The 20575-nt window shown below is 42.1% G+C and overlaps 1 protein-coding gene across 3 annotated transcripts in view; it reads right to left on the bottom strand.

The window, feature by feature from the left end:
* Positions 1-2366: 2366 nt before the first annotated feature.
* The window catches only part of EFCAB6 (EF-hand calcium binding domain 6), a 245006-nt gene continuing 226797 nt past the window's right edge, over positions 2367-20575 (bottom strand). For all 3 annotated transcript variants that reach the window (XM_056797487.1, XM_056797489.1, XM_056797488.1), the window contains 2 exons: positions 3720-3869; positions 2367-2589 (listed from right to left, as the gene is read on the bottom strand). In XM_056797487.1, coding sequence (XP_056653465.1) covers positions 2467-2589; positions 3720-3869 — 273 coding nt within the window. In that variant the 3' untranslated portion in view covers positions 2367-2466. The remainder of the gene's footprint in view (positions 2590-3719; positions 3870-20575) is intronic.

Here is a 20575-nt window from a genome sequence, read left to right as displayed (position 1 = left end):
CAAACCTCCCACCCACCCACACCCACTCCAGTCTTCTTGCTTCCATCATCCATCCAGCACAGGCAGAACAACGCTACTTTCTGACTCAGTAACCCGCTGGCACCTCCTTATTGCCCAGAAGTTACTGTGGCATTTACAAGCCTTCCCACCACCCTAGCCCCATTCCTCAAACATGGTGGCCCTCTCTAGGTTTGCCCTGGCTTTCTCCCAAAGGACTCAGTGCCACCACCTCCACGAAGCCTCCCTTATCTCCCCACCCCATGACTTTTTCTTTATTTTGAATATAATCCTTATCATATGGATAGTTGATATTTTCCCCAAGTAGATGTAAGCTCCTTGAGGGCAAGAGCTCACTTTTCTTTCTTTCTTCTTTCTTTCTTTCTTTCTTTCTTTCTTTCTTTCTTTCTTTCTTTCTTTCTTTCTTTCTTTCTTTCTTTCTTTCTTTCTTTCTTTCTCTTTCTTTCTTTCTTTCTTTCTTTCTTTCCTTCTTTCTTTCTTTCTTTCTCTTTCTTTCTTTCTTTCTTTCTTTCTTTCTTTCTTTCTTTCTTTCTTTCTTTTCTTTCTTTCTTTCTTTTTCTTCTTTCTTTCTTCTTTCTTTCTTTCTTTTTCTTCTTTCTTTCTCCTTCCTTCCTTTCTTTCTTCTCTTTCTTTCTCTTTTATTTTCTTCTCTTTCCTTCTTTCTCTTTCTTTCTCTCTCTTCCTCTTCCTTTTGTGCATTTGAATCTTCAGTGGCTAGCTCAGTGCCTGGCACATCATGCTCATACATGCTTGTTGACTGACGGATGTAAACCCCTCATTGGGAACAATGGATTCAGGAAACCTGGGACTAAGTTCCAACCCCAACAATGCTCAGCTATGGGACCTTGGGTAAGTCATTTCCCCTTTGTGGTCATTGTTGGCCAGCCCACCTTCCAGGCAGTTCTTTGTACACTGCAAGGAGCCACATGTAGAGAGATGAGCTCTCTTATTCACACCTGCCCCACTGTTAACTGAGGAGGCAGCGGCTATGAAGGCAACAGCCTCAAATAGCCATGGCACTGTGCCAGATCTTCTGGGTGATTCACTCGCCGACATGGAGGTGGAAAAGTAACTTACCCGCCACGGGCCATGCCGAACCCTCCAGAGGCCCCCAGCTTTGCTAATGGCAGGATGTCATGAAGCCGAATTGAGCATCTTCAAAGCATCACTCTCCGTGCTGCCTACTGAGGTGGGCACAAGATGCCTCCTACAGAGTGGGCAGTGCTGCGGGGGACACCAAGGATCTTCTCAGAGCCATTGTCACTGGGGCCTGGAAGGGTCTGACAACAACATCTCTAGGCCTGGCTCATCATCCCCTGAGCCACCCGGCCGTCCCAAGGAGGCATGCTTTTTCTTCACTGTGCCTTCCAAGGGCCCCAAATTGGTGGTTTGTATCTAGCCCAGGAAAGTCAGGAGGGGAACCTGGAGGTGAGGGTGCCCAGTTGAGAGCTGGAGAGGACTGTGGAAAGAGCAGGGACCAGGACCCTGGAGAGCTTCAGGCACTGCCCTAGACCTGGGACTTCAGAGATCATCAAGTCCAATTTCTTATCTTACAGAAGGGAAAACAGAGGCACACAAAGCAGTGCCCAGGGCTTCTGACTGAATCACGGGGAAGTGCTCCCTCATTTCTGCCCTGTGTGGCTCATTGAGGAAAAGAGTTCAAATCCCAGTTCCATCCTTTTTGCCCTGTGTGGTCCATTCTGCCCAAGTCCCCCATCTCTAAAATGAAGATGCCATTCTCTCCCTGTTGTGTGGGGAGGCTGGAACTCGGGACCCTAAGAACCCTCAGAACCCTCAGAACCCTCAGACCCCAGAGGCCATTCACTTCTTTTTCTCATGCCTGGCCCTCACAACAGAATTTCTTCACAGCTCTCTGCCATGAGGGGCACAAGTGGGGAGCGAGTGTGTGGACCATGACCTCGGATTCTCTGGGCAGGCTCACGGTTTGAGAACCCTTGAATCTGGGGCAGGCAAAGGCATCTCCCACCAAGGCACAGAATGGGACCCTCTTCCCTCCACACCTGTAACTAGAGAAGAAACGGCAAGAGACTAGCACGGGCGATAGGGCACCCACCTGAAGAGTCAGGAAGTCCTGGGTTTTAATCCCTCCTTTGACACTTCCTAGCCTGTAACACTTTGCTTCTTGGTGCCTCCATCTTCTCATCTATCACACAGAGGGGTTGAAGTCCAAGGTGCTTTCCCAAGCTCTCCCACAGGACACCAAGGGCCAGGGAGGCCACCTTGTGCCCCGGGAAGGGCCCTGAGATCTGGGGCCAGGGACTGAGTGGCTGTGGCTAAATGCTGAGGAGAGAGAAGGGAGCCCACGGGGGAAGAAAGGTGAAGGCATCTGGGTTTCATTGTTTTTTATTGGTTTCTTATCATCCACACACATACTGTAGCAGCACACCACCTCAGGTGTGACACTTGCAGTTGAGCCCACATCATCACCTACTGCAGAAACGCTCGTAAGAAATCATTATAGGATATTTTTGAAGACAAAGTTTTATCATAATATTCCAAAATATGAAAGAACTCCTCTTCGGACAGATTGATCCCATACTGCCGCAGAACCTGGAAAACAGAGCATGTGGGTTTAGGAGGGCCGGGGCCTGGGTGGGAGGAGTTGGGGGGCCCTGGCAGGGAAGGCAGGAAGGAAAGGAGGGAGGGAGAGAGGGTGGAAGCAAGGAGGGAGGGGAAGGAAGGAAGGAAGGAAGGAAGGAAGGAAGGAAGGAAGGAAGGAAGGAAGGAAGGAAGGAAGGAAGGAAGGAAGGAAGGAAGGAAGGAAGGAAGGAAGGAAGGAAGGAAGGAAGGAAGGAAGGAAGGAAGGAAGGAAGGAGAAGGAAGGAAGGAAGGAAGGAAGGAAGGAAGGAAGGAAGGAAGGAAGGAAGGAAGGAAGGAAGGAGGGAGGGAGGGAGGGAGGGAGGGAGGGAGGGAGGGAGGGAGGGAGGGAGGAAGGAGGGAAAGAGGGAAGGGGAAGGAAAGAAGGAAGGAGGGAGGAAGGAAGGAAGGAGGGAAGGAAGGAAGGAGGGGGGAAGGGAAGGAAGGAAGGAAGGAAGGAAGGAAGGAAGGAAGGAAGGAAGGAAGGAAGGAAGGAAGGAAGGAAGGAAGGAAGGAAGGAAGGAAGGAAGGAAGGAAGGAAGGAAGGAAGGAAGTCAATGAGGCCCAAAGAGAAAAACTCAGGCAATAAGGGCCAAAGGCACATTTAGAACCCAGGACTCTGAGTCCAGGCCCCAACACACCACTGTGCTTCCCTCTTTACCTCCTGTCCCTTTCTATGGGACAGACAGAGCTCAGGGAGAGGGGAGCAGAAGGTAAAAAGCCGATGATGAACATTTATTTTAGAAGAAGCCCAAAATGAGCCACCCTTGTCAGGAGATCCAGCAGCTATGAGGCCCTTAGACTTCAATTTCATTTTTCCGGGTGAATTTCATGGTACCCCATAATAGGAAATGGCTCTGAGCAAGGCCTCGGAGGCTTGGGTCCCTCACGTAAGGAGAATGCATGGAAGCCATGGATAAGAATTACCCCGGCTAAGGCAGCGAGGTGGAGCTGCACTCAGCCTTAGTGGAGAGCCAGCTCCATGGCGGGGGATAGCAGAGCATCCCAGGCAATGGCCCTCTCCCGGGAGGAAGGAGCTCGTCAGTCCCTTCCTGTCCTATCCCTTCCAGGCCCCCCTGCCCCCTCCCCTGGGGCCCCCTCACCTTCCGGAAGTCATCAATGCTTAAGAGGCCCGTCCCAGACTCATCGTAGCTTTTGAAAGTTCTCCGCATGGGTCGCCAGCAATGGAGGATTTTGGGCTGAATTCTCAGCAAAGCCGCGTAGAAGGAAGGGCTCTGCGTCCCGGCACCTTTCTGGGTACCAGAGAAGGAAGACAGTGAAGAGACTAAATAACGAGAATCCACTCCGGGCCGCCCCCAGGCTTCTCCACGCCTGGCGCCTCGCCCCACGGCTGGCAAATCCCGTCCTCTTGACCCTGACATCCCTGCCCCTCCGGACGGCTACCCCCTTCTCTGCCTCCGCTTCTCCTCTCTTCCTGCTTAAAATAATACGTTCCATCTTAGCAACAATTCCAAGACAGAAGGGCAAGGGCTAGGCTAACAGGGCTAAGTGACTTGCCCAGGGTCAGACCCCATTTGAACCCAGGTCCTTCAGACTCCAGGCCTGGAGCTCTCTCCCCTGAGCCACCTCACTGCCCCCAAGTTCTCCTCTGCCCCAATACCCCCTGGTTCATTCAATTCAACACGCATTTATTTAGCGCCTCCCAGGAGCCCCCTAAAGAAGCGTCTATTCTGGCTGCAGAAATGGTGTGTATAAACACATAGTCTGCCAATCAGCGTGCATGTAGCACCTACTGTGTGTCAGATATTGCAGGAAGTGCCGGGGAGACGGACAAGAATGAGCCCGGCTCTGCCCTCTGAGGGCTGAAATTCTAAACAGCCTCTCCTGGGGTGACCCACTCAGGAGGACAAGAAGGTGCAAAATAGCGCTCGGGCATGGGGAGCGCAGAGTCTTCTGGGATGAGGACTCGGGCAAGGCTGGCAGAGGCACTCGGCATTCCAGCCCAGGAGAGTCTACGCAGTCAGGGAACGAGAGGGCCAGTGTGGCCAGAGCAGAGGATGAAGGCGAGGACCCGGCCATGGGTCTCTGGCCTCCTCTCTTCCCAGACATCCACTACTGTTAGAATCCCCCAGGCTGGACCTCCAAGACCTCCCAAGCTGCAACGGGGCCGACTTGGCTCCTTCCGCCTCCCCCCCCACTAGCCCCCCATTCTCTCTAAGCCATCGGGGAAGCAGGACAGCATTCCGTTCTCAGCTATCAACGGACTGTCCCTCCTCAGCTATAAAACGAGGAAGAACGGAGGGCCAACGAGCTGTGGACATACTGAGATGGGGAGCCTCGTCGTCCAGAGCTGGGCGATGGGTCTGTCACTGCCCGGGGATTTAGCCGAGGCCACATGGTATGTGTCAGAAGGCAGAACTCAAACCCAGACCTCCAGGCCATCCAGCACAACAGCTCTCCATCGTCATCAAAGCCCACAGTCACCAGAATTGGGAGCCAAGTATTCCCAGAGCACTTCCCCGGCCCTGGCTGGCAAATGGGATAGGAATTGGCCCCATTTACATAGCAGAAAACTGAGACTCAGGGAAGGGAATTTGCTCGCCTAAGGTCAAATTTAAGTGTCCCTCTTCTAAGACCATTGCAGGCGCTGCCCTCCACCCAAATGCTCTCTGGTCTGCGGGGCGATACCGAGGGGAAACTGAGGAAAGGCTGTCTAGGAGACCTGGGCGTCAGCTCTCCGGAGCCCAGAGAACCCTGCAGTCACTCACTCAGGCTAACAGGAGGGCAAATGAGGGGCAGGACGGAGCTTCCCGTGCAGTGTGGCTCTCAACATTTCTGTTCTACAAACCCCTTTAAGCAGCAAGAAAGGGCTCCAAACCCAGGGAAATGTAACATCATTCTCGGAATATCCTTTTGGATGGATCCACCAAGTACTGGCAGCACCGGCAAGCTTCTGATAACTTTTACCCCCAAAGCACCAAGTTTAATATTTAATTATAGAATTATATTTGTTACAAGATTTCCTTATGGCTATGAAACGTCTAAATGTCAAATGATAAAGCTGTATTATAGAAAATGCTCATGAATAACTTGGGGAACATTCGGTAAGACCCGAAAAGTAATCTAGCAAAATCTCATCAGCTGACTAGTCTCTGTAAGACTTCTATGAAACTTCCTTAGTTCATAAGTTTTGTTTAATATAAGTAATATTTTTATAAAATAAGTAAGCTAGAACTTAGAAAATATTAAACTTACTAATCACATGTAAATTTTGTTCAATTTTGAACTTTTTTAAAACCCTTACCTTCTATGTAGAAGAGTGCTAAGGGCTAGACAATGGGGGTTAAGTGACTTGCCCAGGGTCACGCAGATAGGAAGTGTCTGAAACCACATTTGAACTTAGGAATTCCCCATCTCCAGGCCTGGCTCTCCATCCAATAAGCCACCTAGCTGCCCCCTTGGACTTTTCTTAAAACAAACATCTGCAATATTTGTCTCCACACCAGACAAACACAGCCTTAACATCTTAACACAGTTCTACATCAATCTTATTTCTGTAGATTGATTTAAAACAAGAATAAAGAGAAAATGCTTGCTCACACAAATATGTGGTAGAAAAAATGGTAAGAGACTCTTCTACGGTCTCTGCTGCGAGATGGAAATTCATTCTTAAACATTTTAGCCACCTAGCCAATCAATAAAAATGTATCAGTGTGATATGAAATAATTTTCTTTTCTTTTGGGCAACGATAAGCCCTTTTATTCAACGATAGATGCAGCATACTTAAAGTTCAACCGCACGTATTGCTTCATTTTGAACAATGTTTACATAGAAACTAAGGAAAGACTCTCTTCTCTTCTGCCACTGGCACAGCAGATACACACTTTTGAAACCACACTGAAGTGTGACCAGTGTTGGCAACCAGTTCATTTGAAAATCCACCATACAGCAGAGTAAAGATGGCAGCTTAGATGCAAGAAAAGTCCAGACCTCTGAAAAATCTTCCACACCAATCAAAAACACAGTGCTTCGAGGGAACAGAAAACCAAATCTAACAACAGAATGGAGGTAGGGAAACCTCCTGCTGAACTCAACTTAAAAGGTACACCCCCCAAAAGCCTGAATTGGAGAACACTCGGGTTTAAGGGAAAGGAAGAAGGAAGGTCTCAGGACCCCTCCCCCACCTACACCTCTGAGCCTTCAGCAGTGGCTGGAGTCTCTGGGTGGACAAGGGCACTAGTCTGGAGGGAGTGCCTTTCTGGCACAGCTGTGCCAGGCTCAGAGTGCTGAACATAGGTGTCAGGGAGGCAGCTGGAGGAGAAGTGCAGAGAAGGCAACCTAGTCGCAGAAGCCAAAACACTCCATCTCCATCTTATCCCCCCCCCCTTCTCAAGGTTTTGGTCTCAGGGCATATCCAGCTCTACAGATCAACTCTTCCCAGGCTTAATCTTATCAATAGGCCAGATAAGAAGCCTTCAGCAGGGAAGCTCAACCTCCAACACCCCCCCCCACCCCACGTAGACTAAGAGCCTATCTGACTAAGCTCCAAGGGCAAAGACTGCAACCACTACAGGCTACAACTTTGATAACAGGATGAGAAACTCAGCTCCTTTTCAGCTTCCGCTGCTAGCTGAGGAAGATCTGACCTCAGGGGTCATCAATACCATCACCCTAATCTGGTCAATCAGCAGAGCAGAGAAGAATTCCCTTTAGGACAAAATAGCTCATACCCACAGATACAGCACAGAATCAAAGGAGCAAGACATTTAGGCAATTACAGGAGGGAAAGAAGGAAAAAATATGAGTAAACAACAGAAAAAGAAAAAAGAAATTATAATTGACAGCTTCTATCCAGATAATGAACAAAGAGCAAATGGAACAGAGGAGGACCAAGGAACACCAAGAAAAAATACAGAAACTCCAGTGAATTGGACACAGGCTTTGGAAGAACCCAAAATACAATTCAAAAAAACAATTAAGAGAGGCTGAAAATAACTGCGAAAAGAACTTAAAAAGCAAAATATGCCATCCAGAAACAGAAAATCATGTCTTGAAAACCAAAATTAACCAGCTTGAAAATGAGGCAAAGAACATGAAAGATAAGTCAAAGAAGAGGAAAGATGACCTACAAATAAAATCATACCAGAAGGAGAAGGATGGTCAAAAAGCCAGGGAGGAAATTCAGTCTTTAAAAATTAGAATCCAACAACTAGAAGCAAATGACTTCACAAGGCAGCAAGAATATATAAAACAAAATCAAAAGAATGAAAAAATTGAGGAAAATATGAAACACCTCATTCACAAAACATCAGACCTTGGAAATAGATCCAGGAGAGATAATTTAAGAATTATTGGACTGCCGGAAGATCATGACAAAAGAAAAAGCCTGAATGTCATTCTACAGGAAATCATCTAAGAAAACCGCCCTGACATTCTCAAACAAGAAGGAAGAGTGGAGATTGAAAGAATCCACAGATCACCTCCTGTATTTAAGCCTCAATTGACAATGCCCAGGAATGTTATAGCCAAATTCAAAAACTACCAGACCAAGGAGAAAATATTACAAGCTGCTAAGAAGTCATTCAGATATCATGGAACCACAGTTAGGATAACAGAAGGGGCTGCATCTACACTGAAGGACTGAAAGGCATGGAATCTGATATTCCAGAAAGCAAGGGAACTAGGTCTACAACAAAGAATCAACTATCCAGCAAAATTGACTATATTCTTGCAGGGGAAAGTATGGCCATTTAATAAAATAGAAGATTTCCAAGCATTCATAAAGAAAAGACCAGACAAACAGAAAATTTGATGCCCAAAAACAGAACTCAAGAGAATCACCAAAAGGTAATTAAGAAAGGAGAAAAACAAAAAAACTTTTAAAAAGAGACCCAATAAGCTAAAATGATTTGGATTCCTATAAGAAAGGATGATATTGGTAACTCTTAAAAATTGTTATTATCACCTGGGTAGCTAGAAGAATTATACTTAGAAGAAAAAGTGATAAACTGTATAGAATGAAATGTCTATATATGCCTATATACTTATGTTTATATGTGTGTGTATGCATAAACAGATATAAAATGAGGTAAAAAAGAGGTTAATACTAAGAGAAATGGGGAAAGAGACAAAATGGGGTAAATTTATATCTCATAAAAAAGGATATGGCGAGATCAGGGGAGAACACCAAAATGAAGGGGTCAAGAGGTTAGAGACAGGAAACACTTAATTCTTACATGCATTGAAAATGACTCAAAGAGTGAAGAACAATCAGATTCATTGGGGCAGAGAATTGATTTGTGCCCTGTAGAGAAGTAGAAGGGTAACAAATGAACTGGTGTGTGTGTGGGGGGGAAGCAATACAAAGAAGGGAGAGGGTAGGGGTAGTTTAAAAAGACCCTAAAGAAAAATAAGAGGGGAATAAGAAGGGGGAGAAAGGGAAGTAAAATAAGGGTGGGAATTAAGGGGACTGATTAAAAACAAAATCCTGTTGTAGAAGGAAATAGTGGAAGAAGAAAGTGTAGGACTAGGACAAGAAATCAAAATGTTGGGGAATACAGAGGTGGTAACCATAACTCTGAATGAGAATGAGATGAACTCACCCATAAAATGGAAGCAAATAGCAGAGTGGATTAGAAACCATATGTTGTCTACAAGAAACACACATGAGGCAAGTAGACACATACAGGATAAATGTAAAAGGTTGGAGCAAAATCTATTGGGCATCAACTGAGAAAAAGAAGGCAGGAGTCGCAATCATGATATCCGACAAAGCCAAAGTAAAAATAGATCTAGTTAAAAGAGACAGGGAAGGTAACTACATCCTGATAAAAGACAGTATAGACAATGAGGAAATATCTGTACTCGACACATATGCACCCAATGGCATAGCATCCAAATTTATAAAGGAGAAATTAGTGGAGCTCTGTCAAGGAAGCTTATCTCCTCCCCTTCCTGAGTAACTTTACCTGTCTTTACACAAACATTCCGGACAGAGCATAGTTGCACCAGGTTTGTGTCTGTATATGTTTGGCATGTCAATAAAGGTCAAGGTTTCGGGCCTCTGAGGGAAAGATTCTAGAGAGAATGGGGTAGAACTGATAGGATTCAGAGCAGGCAGGTGAAGGGAACTAGAGAAGAGACATGCAGGCTAGGCACCACGAGATCAGGTGGTAGAAATATTATTTCAAATTCTTACAGAACAGCGAACCACTTTGGTTTAGAAAACGAACCTTTATTTTTCATCTGAGAAAAGTTTTGAGTTAGTGCTTAGTTAAGCTTAAAGATAGAAGCGGCTGCTGCCTGCCTGCATAGACAGAAACTTGCTGAGAAAGAGAAATAGAATCATCTAAGCACCTCTTTAGATGGACTGGTGAGAAAAACTCCCTCCCCTGAGTTTCCCCACCCTGTTCTCTTACTTTAGCCCAGGGTGGGTCAGTAAAGTCCCGGCTAGAGCACAGGAAACCAGCCCCTGACTTCCCCAAGCACCTGAAACAGAACCAGGGACCCAGACAGGGGAGGGGCAGGATATTAGAGGGCAGGATCCCACAGGCATGAAAAATACAGGCTCCTGGTTCTTCCCAGCCTCTGAACTCTCCCCACGTGCCCCCCCCCCAACCTGACCCAACCCATTTTGGATGAGAGTGGGGCAGTAAAGGACAGGACCCCCTCACAGGGTGGCCCTTGCAGACTGGGGGAACAGTGCACAGGGGTGGCCCCCTAGGAATTGGTGTAAGACCCTCCCATTCCAAAAAGGACCAAATTTTTTTTAAACCAAGGGGCACTAGAACCCAACAGGTCTTTCCCAGCCCAGTGTCTGCCTGACTTTCACCTGCTCAGAAACACCTATTAGGTACTCCCATCTCCCCCCTCCCCCAACTTTGAAAACCCGTGGCTCTGAGGGGAAGGGATTTAACTCTAGTTTTTATTTCCTTCCTCCCTGCCCCCAAACAATCCTTAGAAATGGGCTAAGAGGAAGTGTTCTTTTGGAATTTGTTTCTTCAGACTGCATTTTTCTCTCTCCCTCCCCCACCCTCAAATTTTGCTTGTAGACTGCCTGCCTTCTTTAGCATATGTAAAGCCACATTTTCCTTGCAGAGTGCCCACCTTCTTTAGCATATCAGAAGTCATTCAAACTTTGCCTGGAAGACTGCCTGCCTTCTTTAGCATAATAAAAGCCAATTTTTTCCCTTTCCTTTATCTGAAGGCTTGCTTAGACAAGTCTACCCACAGGTGCCTTCCACTCTACACACATTTATAGCACCACCTACTGTCAAGAATTAAAACTGCAGGAAAATAAGAATTCCTTTGCTACAGCTACTAGTGATTTAAAATAGTGCTATTAAATTGAATACATTTAAATAAAAGGATTATTAATAGGAAATATTAATAATATTGAATTTAAGTTAAAACCAAATTTCTAAAATTGAACAAAGCCAACATTAAATCAAATTAATTACATGTAATGATAATAAATAATTTTGGAACACAATAATATTAATAATACTATCAATAACAATAATTATTAATTTTCAATAACTATTGTTAGACATTATTAATTACTAATGGTTATTCTTGATTATTGATACTTGTTTATAGTTTATGGTTGTTAATTATTAATAACAATAACTATAACAAATGCATATTATTAATTATTGATAACATTGATAATTATAACAAATGCATATTATTTATTAATAACAGCATCACTAATTATAATGAATACAGATTGTTATTCATTACTAATAACAACAATACTTACACTGAATACACATTCTTTATTGACACTATTGCTGTACAACAATTACTGTTTTCTTACCTTAGCCTTTTGTTTTAAACCTCCTCTTATTGCCTTCCACAATAACATTGTAGAACTTTGTGTCTCCGTTTTTTTTTATGTTTTAGAAACTTTTCATTGTTTAAGCCGGCCATTTAGCAATTCTCAAACTAGTTTAAATAGCTTACATAGGACATACAGACTAGACAATATGGGAAATACTGCAACACATCAAAGGAAATCAGGAACTATTCCTTCTGATTCACCCTTGCATAAATTTCTAAATAGCTAGAGTGATCCTAATTTGCCTAAGAAGAATTGGATGACAAAGAAAGAAGCTAGAAAGCTTTGTAAGGCATGGATGGACATATCTTTTACCTGGCCAAAATATGGCTCTTTTGACTTCAAGATCTTAAAAGATTTGAAGTTAGCCATTAAAAACAAAGATCCCAAAGATTATAAATACTGGTACTTATGGGCATATCATGTTGATAAATTGACCATCCCCTCCAGTGAGGAAACCATTCTTTCTTTGGAACCAAAACATTCTAGCTTAACTCCTTCAGTGAAATCTAGCAAGAAACATGCTCTATCATCCCACCTGGCCTGTGAGGAGGTTTCTCCTCATATTGACCAAAACCAGGACTTGAACCCCTTAGCTCCTCTCCCTGTCAGATCTCATCCCCTACTTCTCCCATCCCCTTCCCCCAATCTATCTTTCTACCCTAACTACCCCAGTGCCCACTCATCTCCAGTATCCCCACCCATACCATCCCTACTTCAATCCTTTTCTATATCCTCCTTCCTACCCACCTTATTATGACTCCTCTAGACCTTACCCACCCTACTCCTCTCCATCCTACCCCTAACCCCTCCTCTGTTCCTCTCCAACCCACCCCCATACTCACCCATTCCTCTCCATCCTGCCCCCAGACCCACCCCTGATCTTTTTGCTCTGCCTCCCCACTTAATGACCAGCTCCATTCCACCACCCCACTCCCTTCCCCTCCCAGCTTCACTACAACCCACTCCATTGAACTCCAGAACACAGGCCAAGCAGCAGTTGCCACAAATGATTCGAATAAAGGTCTTTTCCCTCTAAGAGTTGTCCCTACATATAACAGACATGGAGATTTGGTAAACATTAGACATCATGCACCCTTTTCTCCACAGGACATTGAGAGATTCAAAGAAAAAACACCTTCTTATGAAGCTGATAAATAAATGGTTATAAATAAGTTTGAAAGCATTTTTCACACATATAATCCCATATGACTTAATGTAGAAGATTTGCTCTAGGCCTTGCTAACATAAAGGGAAATAAGATTCTTTCTCTTGTTAATCAGGCCCAAGGAGATGAAACAGCTCATTGGTCAACTGAAGATCCCAAATGGGACCCAAATTCAGAGCAAGATTATTTACAACTATGCCAGGCTAGAAATGCATTGATAAAAGCGATGAGACCCTATTCTGATAGGCCTGGTATATGGAATAAATTTGAAAATCTTAAACAAGAAGATAGTGAAAAGCCTGCCCAATTTATGGATAGACTTATCGAACTGGGAGGTAGATATATTGAGCCTAATTGTGATAGAGAATGAGACCTTAGACAAATCAATACAATTTGTCAAAAACAGTTGTAAGGTAGTTAGGAATTATTTTATGACTAGCTGTCCAAATTGGCCTACTATGGACCTTGAAAAATGGAAAAGAGTGGCAGTTTATGCTTTTGAGGGACATAAGGAAAGGGAGAAGGAAAACACTGATTTAGTGGAAGCATTAAGGAAGAAAATAAAGGAATTGACTTCTAAACAGGGTAAGAAGGATAAGGAGAATGCTACTTTAGTAGAGATATTGAGGAAGGAAATAAAAGAATTAATTGAAGCAGTTGAAAAGGTAAAACAAGGAGAGATCATAGCTCCCTTGTAAGAATCCACAAAAAAAACACTAACATGTTATTTTTGTGGAATAGTTGGTCATGTAATGATGAATTGTAAGAAGAGAAATCAGGAAAATAGGAATAGATGTTTCAGGAATAGTAATACTGATAGGAAGAATAGTTATTCAAATGAGGCAAATCAAAACTCACACCCAAACACCTGTACTCAATGCAGGAACTCCCCTCAGCATGGGAGACCCCAGAGGTGTGGACAAAGCAATTGTGATGACTGATGGTACTTGGGAGGGGAAGGAACCTCAAAGAATCTGGAGGTGAATTTTAAGCCTTGTCAGACTTCATTGCCTTATTGATGTTAACTGTTGCAGTTTGTTCCCCTCTCCAGAATGAAGAAGTCTCTGTAATTCAATTCTAAATGCAACTACTTACATAAGTTATCAAAATTGAAATTTTCTGTTACATTGTCTTTGTTTGTACCTCCCCTATGACTATGATTGTACTGAAGAATATCATTGTAAAAAGCCCATGAACAGCATTTTGTTCTTTTTTTGCCTTTGTTAATTGTCACATATATGATGATGGATGTACTCCATCACATTGGTTTCAAACTGTATACAAGTTTTAGGAATTTACATATCTAATAATTTAAATTTATTTTAATAAGTCTTCAGAAGTGATGTTCAGATATCTGGGAGTATCCCTACCTCTGATCATTCATTTGTCTGCCTCTTGTGTTGTTTGTAATAAGAGGTAAGAGTCTATTTGTAATTGAAGTACAGTGCAATGGTATTATTGTATTTTCCCATCTCTGCATTTATTGTAAATGTAATAGATGATACATCTGCAATGATTTTCACTTTTTTCACTTTTTAGTCCTCGGTTCCATGTGAAAATGGTTGGGACATATTGGAGACAGTTCTGTTACACTGTTACAGTCTCATACCAAGAGGGAGGGAGGTGCCCAAGTAGCTTAGTTATGGGTTATAATATCATCCAAGAGGTGGGAGTGATTTTTCCTCTGAAGTCTTGTAGCTTCAAAATGGATTTCTTATATTTGTGATTCTTCATCAACTGTACAGAGGTTTGGTTTTTTCCTGTGTTTCTCTCCTACCAAATTTTGGAAAGATGGTAATAATATACTTTGTTAAAAATATCTTTGCAAAAGTTGAAAGATTGCCTAAATTTGTAGAACTTATGACAAATATTCATGATTTCAAATGTTTTTTGGATGTCGCACAGCAAGCCATGTGAATTTTAATGATAGTTTGTTTGCTACTGTCATTAAATGTACTCTTATAACATTGGGTATTTGGTTAGTTTTTAGAATCTGTATTAGTTGTTGTACTACTGTTTTTAAAAGGCTTTTACCTGGTGAAAAACTTATGTACACTCACACTATGGATCCTGGCCAAGTTAAGAGTAATATACATTTCATTTTTGAGTGAGCACTTTTTGTGTTATGCCTCTGCTTGGCTAAAACATTGTCACATGAATGTGAACTGTGAAATTATAATTTTTTAAAAATTAATTATTTTTTTCTCTTTGTGTTTGTAATAGGATATTTGATTTTTTCCATAACCTTGGTGATACTTGAAGTACATGGAATCAGTATTAATGTTTTTTTTTTACATGGAGAATATAGTTTACTGTATAAGCTTACAGTATCTATTAGCCCTAGTAATATACATAACCAAAAGACTTTTGATTATGGAAACCTGCCATACATTGATAAATGTTATGGGACTTTGTGAAATCATTATGTCTGATTCCAGGAGAAGGGAACAAAAGAGCCAATATACAGTGCCAGATAGCACAAGGTCAAAAAGGACCAAATCCAATCCAGGGAGGATTGTTGAAATTCTGTGCCAATACAAAAGAACTTGAATCTAGTGTGTGAATCGAGGTTGCAGTGCTTGACATTTGTTAAGATGCAGGACTTCCTTGAATCACACTCCATGTGCAATAGTTTGAGTCAAGTGCCTCAGGTTGGCTATCATTCTGGCTCCCCCTATCTCTGACAGTGATGGTAAAATCAGACCAGGGAATGATTTTTCCCATTTGCTGCTGAAACTTAGTCCTTTCTCTCTTATAGTTTGGCAATTTTCTGTAGCCCTGGCTGCAAATGGGTACAGTGCTATATTGCCGCTATTGTCCTACAGGCTTGTGAGACATAAATCACTTTAATGGAGCCTTCCATGTGATTCAAGAACCTGCTACAGGTTTATTATTTTTAACTCAGAATTTTATACATGTAAGATTTTTATTTTATTTTTATCATTTCTGTACTTATTTTTATACAGAATTTCCATTTTTTACTTTATTTTGGGGGGTGGTTGTTTTTATTTTGTTTTTTCTTTTGACAATTTTTCATATACCTCATAACTCAGACATGTATCCCAGTGTGATTGTGGTGTTGGTCAATACCTTCCTCAGGGGTGATTGTGTAATTATCCTAAAAATTCAAGGTTTAAAAGTTTTTGTAGAAATTTCAGGAAAAGAAACTTGCCAATGCCCCAAAATCAAGAAAGTGGATCCTTTTGGAAAAGATGCTGTAAAGATGCCTGAAGAAGCCATACACTGCATCAAAAGATACAGACTGAACTTTGGGATATAATGAACTGAATTGAAGGGATTGAACATACTTAATTCTGAATGTAAATTCTTATGCCAAAGGGGACCTCACCCTAATCGGCATTTTGTCAATGCATCTAGTTTTTTGTGTTTTACTCCCATCTCTAACTATTGTAACCCACTCTTAGAAAAATGCAATATTGTAAGTACTTTTAGCTAGAAGGTATTTAGAGTTATAAGATAGTTATATTTAAATGATCCACTGGGGAGATAGGTCTCCTAAAGGATCACAGAGGGGATTGTGTCAAAGAAGCTCATCCCCTCCCCTTCCTGAGTAACTTTACCTGTCTATCAAACATTCCTGACATAGCATAGTTGTGCCAGGTTTGCATCTGCATACATTTGGTACGTCAATAAAGGTTAAGGTTTGGGACCTCTGAGGGAAAGATTTGAGAGAGAATGGGGTAGAACTGAGAGGATGCAGAGCAGACAGATGGAGGGAAGGAGAGAAGAGACATGTAGGCTAGGCACGATGAGGTCAGGTTACTTAGAGGAATAGTTGTCTACCCTTTCCAATAAAATTTATAAAATATATATCTGGGTAGAAATATTTAATTCTTACAAAGCTCAAGGACAAAATAGATAGTAAAACTATACTAGTGGGAGACCTGAACCTTCCTCTATCAGATCTAGATAAATCAAACCAAAAAATAAATAAGAAAGAGGTAAGAGATGCAAATGAAATCTTAGAAATATTAGAGTTAATAAATACGTGGATAAAAATAAGTAGGGACAAAAAGGAATACACCTTTTCAGCAGCACATGATACATTCACAAATACTGAACATGTACTAGGGCATAAAAACATTGTAAACAAGTGCAAAATAACAGAAATAATAAATGCAAACTTTTCAAATCATAATGCAATAAAATAATAATTAGTAAGGGTACATGGAGAGGCAAATAAAAAATTAATTAGAAATTAAATAATATGCACTTCCAGTTAAGATGGCGGCTTAGAGAAAGCTAAAGTTCAGATCTCCGGAAAACCCTTCCCGACCGATCTCAAACTATAAGCTCCTAAGGCGCCGAAATTCAAAACGATCAACAGCACAGACCCTGGGAACCCTCCTCCTGGACCTGGACCCGGTTCAAAAGGTACGGCTCCCCTCAAAAGCCAGAACCCGAGATCACTCGGACCGCAGGGGTAGGAGCGCAGAGTCCAAGGCTCTCGGAAGCCGCAGCCCGGCCGGGCTCAGAGAGCAGGGTCCTCGGAACAACAACCCTCAGGGCCTTCTACCCGAGTCCCAGTGAAAGTTACTGCCTGGGGCTTCCTCTGCAGAGAGCTGGTCGAAACAACAGCAACCCTCAGGGCGGGCAAGACAGCCTCACGGGCTGGATCCTGCTATCCAAGTCTCAGTGAAAGTCCTTGCCCTCGGAGCTTGGGGAAGCTGCAGCCCATCCCCCCGCAGGCCGACGAAACAGCCTCACGGCCAGCGATTCTGAAGGCAACTTCCGGAAAGCGAGCCAGGGGAGAGTGTGGCCTCGTGGTCCGACCATTCCATTCCAGTTCCAGTGAGGCATATTCAGTTTAACCCAGGGAAAGCTCATAGAACCAACATCTGCCCAGGACTAAAGCCTCTGAACACCAGACAGAGATAAGAAAAGCTAATCCTCCACATTCAGAGATGGCAAACTCCACAGAAGCACAGAAGCCCCATAGATACCAATACCAATACCAAGAAAAATAAGAAGAAAGGGGCGACTTTGGACACATTCTATGGAGCCAAAATACAAAATACAGAGCAGATAGAAGAAGATATACAAGAAAATGCTCCAAAATCTTCCAAAGGAAATAGAAACTCTCCACAAACCCATGAAGAATTTGAATCAGAAATGACCAAAAAGATGGAAGCCCTCAGGGAGGAAAAGTGGGAAATAATGCAAAAGAAATTCACGCATCTACAAAACCAGTTTGACCAAACTGTAAAAGAAAACCAGGCTTTAAAGCAAGAACTAATAAAGCAAAGCCAAAACACCAAGAAATTAGAAGAGAACATAAAATATCTCACCGACAAGGTGATAGATCTGGAAAATAGAGGAAGAAGAGAGAATTTAAGAATAATTGGACTCCCAGAAAAGCCAGAAATAAACACGAAACTGGACATGGTGATACAAGATATAATCAAAGAAAATTGCCCAGAGATTCTAGAACAAGGGGGCAATACAGCCACTGACAGAGCTCACAGAACACCTTCTACACTAAACCCCCAAAAGACAACTCCCAGGAATGTAATTGCCAAATTCCAAAACTATCAAACAAAAGAAAAAATCCTACAGGAAGCCAGAAAAAGACAATTTAGATATAAAAGAATGCCAATCAGGGTCACACAAGACCTTGCAAGTTCTACTCTGAATGATCATAAGGCATGGAACATGATCTTCAGAAAGGCAAGAGAGCTGGGTCTCCAACCAAGAATCAGCTACCCAGCAAAACTGACTATATACTTCCAAGGGAAAGTATGGGCATTCAACAAAATAGAAGACTTCCAACTCTTTGCAAAGAAAAGACCAGAGCTCTGTGGAAAGTTTGATACCGAAAATCAAAGAGCAAGGAATACCTGAAAAGGTAAATATTAAGGAAAGGGGAAAAATGTTATCTTCTTCTTTTACTCAAACTCTCTTCTATAAGGACTACATTTATATCAATCTATGTATACTAACATGTGGGGAAAATGTAATGTATAAATAGGGGGTAAAGAAAGACCAAATAGAATAATGGTTCTCACACAAAGATTTACATGGGAAGGGGAGGGGAAGAAAACTCCTATAAGAAGGAGAGGAAGAGGGGGGGGGGTTACTTAAACCTCAATCTCAGGGAAATCAACTCTGAGAGGGAAAAACATCCAGATCCATTGGGATCTTGAATTCTATCTTACCCAACAAGGGTAAGGAGAAGGGAAAACCAAGGGGTGGAGGGGGAGAGGGAGAACAAAAAGGGAGGGAAAGAGAGGGGGGAGGGGGAGGGAAGAAAAATGGAGGGATTAAAAAGGGAAACATCAAGGGAGGGGACAAGGGGGACTGATTCAAAGTAAATCACTGGACTAAAAGGTAGAGCCGAAGAAGAAAAGGTTAGAATTAGGGAAGGCAATCAAAATGCCAGGGAGTCCACAAATGACAATCATAACTTTGAACGTGAATGGAATGAACTCACCCATAAAACGTAGACGAATAGCAGAATGGATTAGAATCCAAAACCCTACCATATGTTGTCTTCAAGAAACACACATGAGGCGGGTTGACACCCACAAGGTCAGAATTAAAGGATGGAGTAAGACCTTCTGGGCCTCAACTGACAGAAAGAAGGCAGGAGTGGTAATCATGATATCTGATAAAGCCAATGCAAAAATAGACCTGATCAAAAGGGATAGGGAAGGTAATTATATTTTGTTAAAAGGGACTCTAGACAACGAGGAAATATCATTAATCAACATGTATGCACCAAATAATATAGCACCCAAATTTCTAATGGAGAAACTAGGAGAATTGAAGGAAGAAATAGACAATAAAACCATACTAGTGGGAGACTTAAACCAACCATTATCAAATTTAGATAAATCAAATCAAACAATAAATAAGAAAGAGGTAAAAGAAGTGAATGAAATCTTAGAAAAATTAGAATTAATAGACATATGGAGAAAAATAAATAGGGATAAAAAGGAATACACCTTCTTCTCAGCACCACATGGCACATTCACAAAAATTGACCATACATTAGGTCACAGAAACATAGCACACAAATGCAAAAAAGCAGAAATGATGAATGCAGCCTTCTCAGATCACAAGGCAATAAAAATAATGATTAGTAATGGTACATGGAAAACCAAATCTAAAACCAATTGGAAATTAAACAATATGATACTCCAAAACCGTTTACTTAAAGAAGAAATCATAGAAACAATTAATAATTTCATTGAGGAAAATGACAATGGCGAGACATCCTTTCAAACCTTTTGGGATGCAGCCAAAGTGGTAATCAGAGGTAAATTCATATCCCTGAATGCTTATATTAACAAACTAGGGAGAGCAGAGATCAATCAATTGGAAATGCAATTGAAAAAACTCGAAAGCGATCAAATTAAAAACCCCCAGCAGAAAACCAAATTAGAAATCCTAAAAATTAAGGGAGAAATTAATAAAATTGAAAGTGATAGAACTATTGATTTAATAAATAAGACAAGAAGCTGGTACTTTGAAAAAACAAACAAAATAGACAAAGTACTGGTCAATCTAATTAAAAAAAGGAAGGAAGAAAAGCAAATTCACAGCATTAAAGATGAAAAGGGGGACAGCACCTCCAATGAGGAGGAAATTAAGGCAATCATTAGAAATTACTTTGCCCAATTATATGGCAATAAATACACCAATTTAGGAGAAATGGATGAATATATACAAAAATACAAACTACCTAGACTAACAGAAGAGGAAATAGAATTCTTAAATAATCCCATATCAGAAATTGAAATCCATCAAGCCATCAAAGAACTTCCTAAGAAAAAATCCCCAGGGCCTGATGGATTCACCTGTGAATTCTATCAAACATTCAGAGAACAGTTAATCCCAATACTATACAAACTATTTGACATAATAAGCAAAGAGGGAGTTCTACCAAACTCCTTTTACGACACAAACATGGTACTGATTCCAAAACCAGGCAGGTCAAAAACAGAGAAAGAAAACTATAGGCCAATCT

Source organism: Monodelphis domestica, chromosome 5, assembly GCF_027887165.1.
Source record: "Monodelphis domestica isolate mMonDom1 chromosome 5, mMonDom1.pri, whole genome shotgun sequence".
NCBI lineage: Eukaryota > Metazoa > Chordata > Mammalia > Didelphimorphia > Didelphidae > Monodelphis > Monodelphis domestica.
Note: the sequence above shows the minus strand (reverse complement) of the source record. Positions and strands in the feature narration are given on the sequence as shown.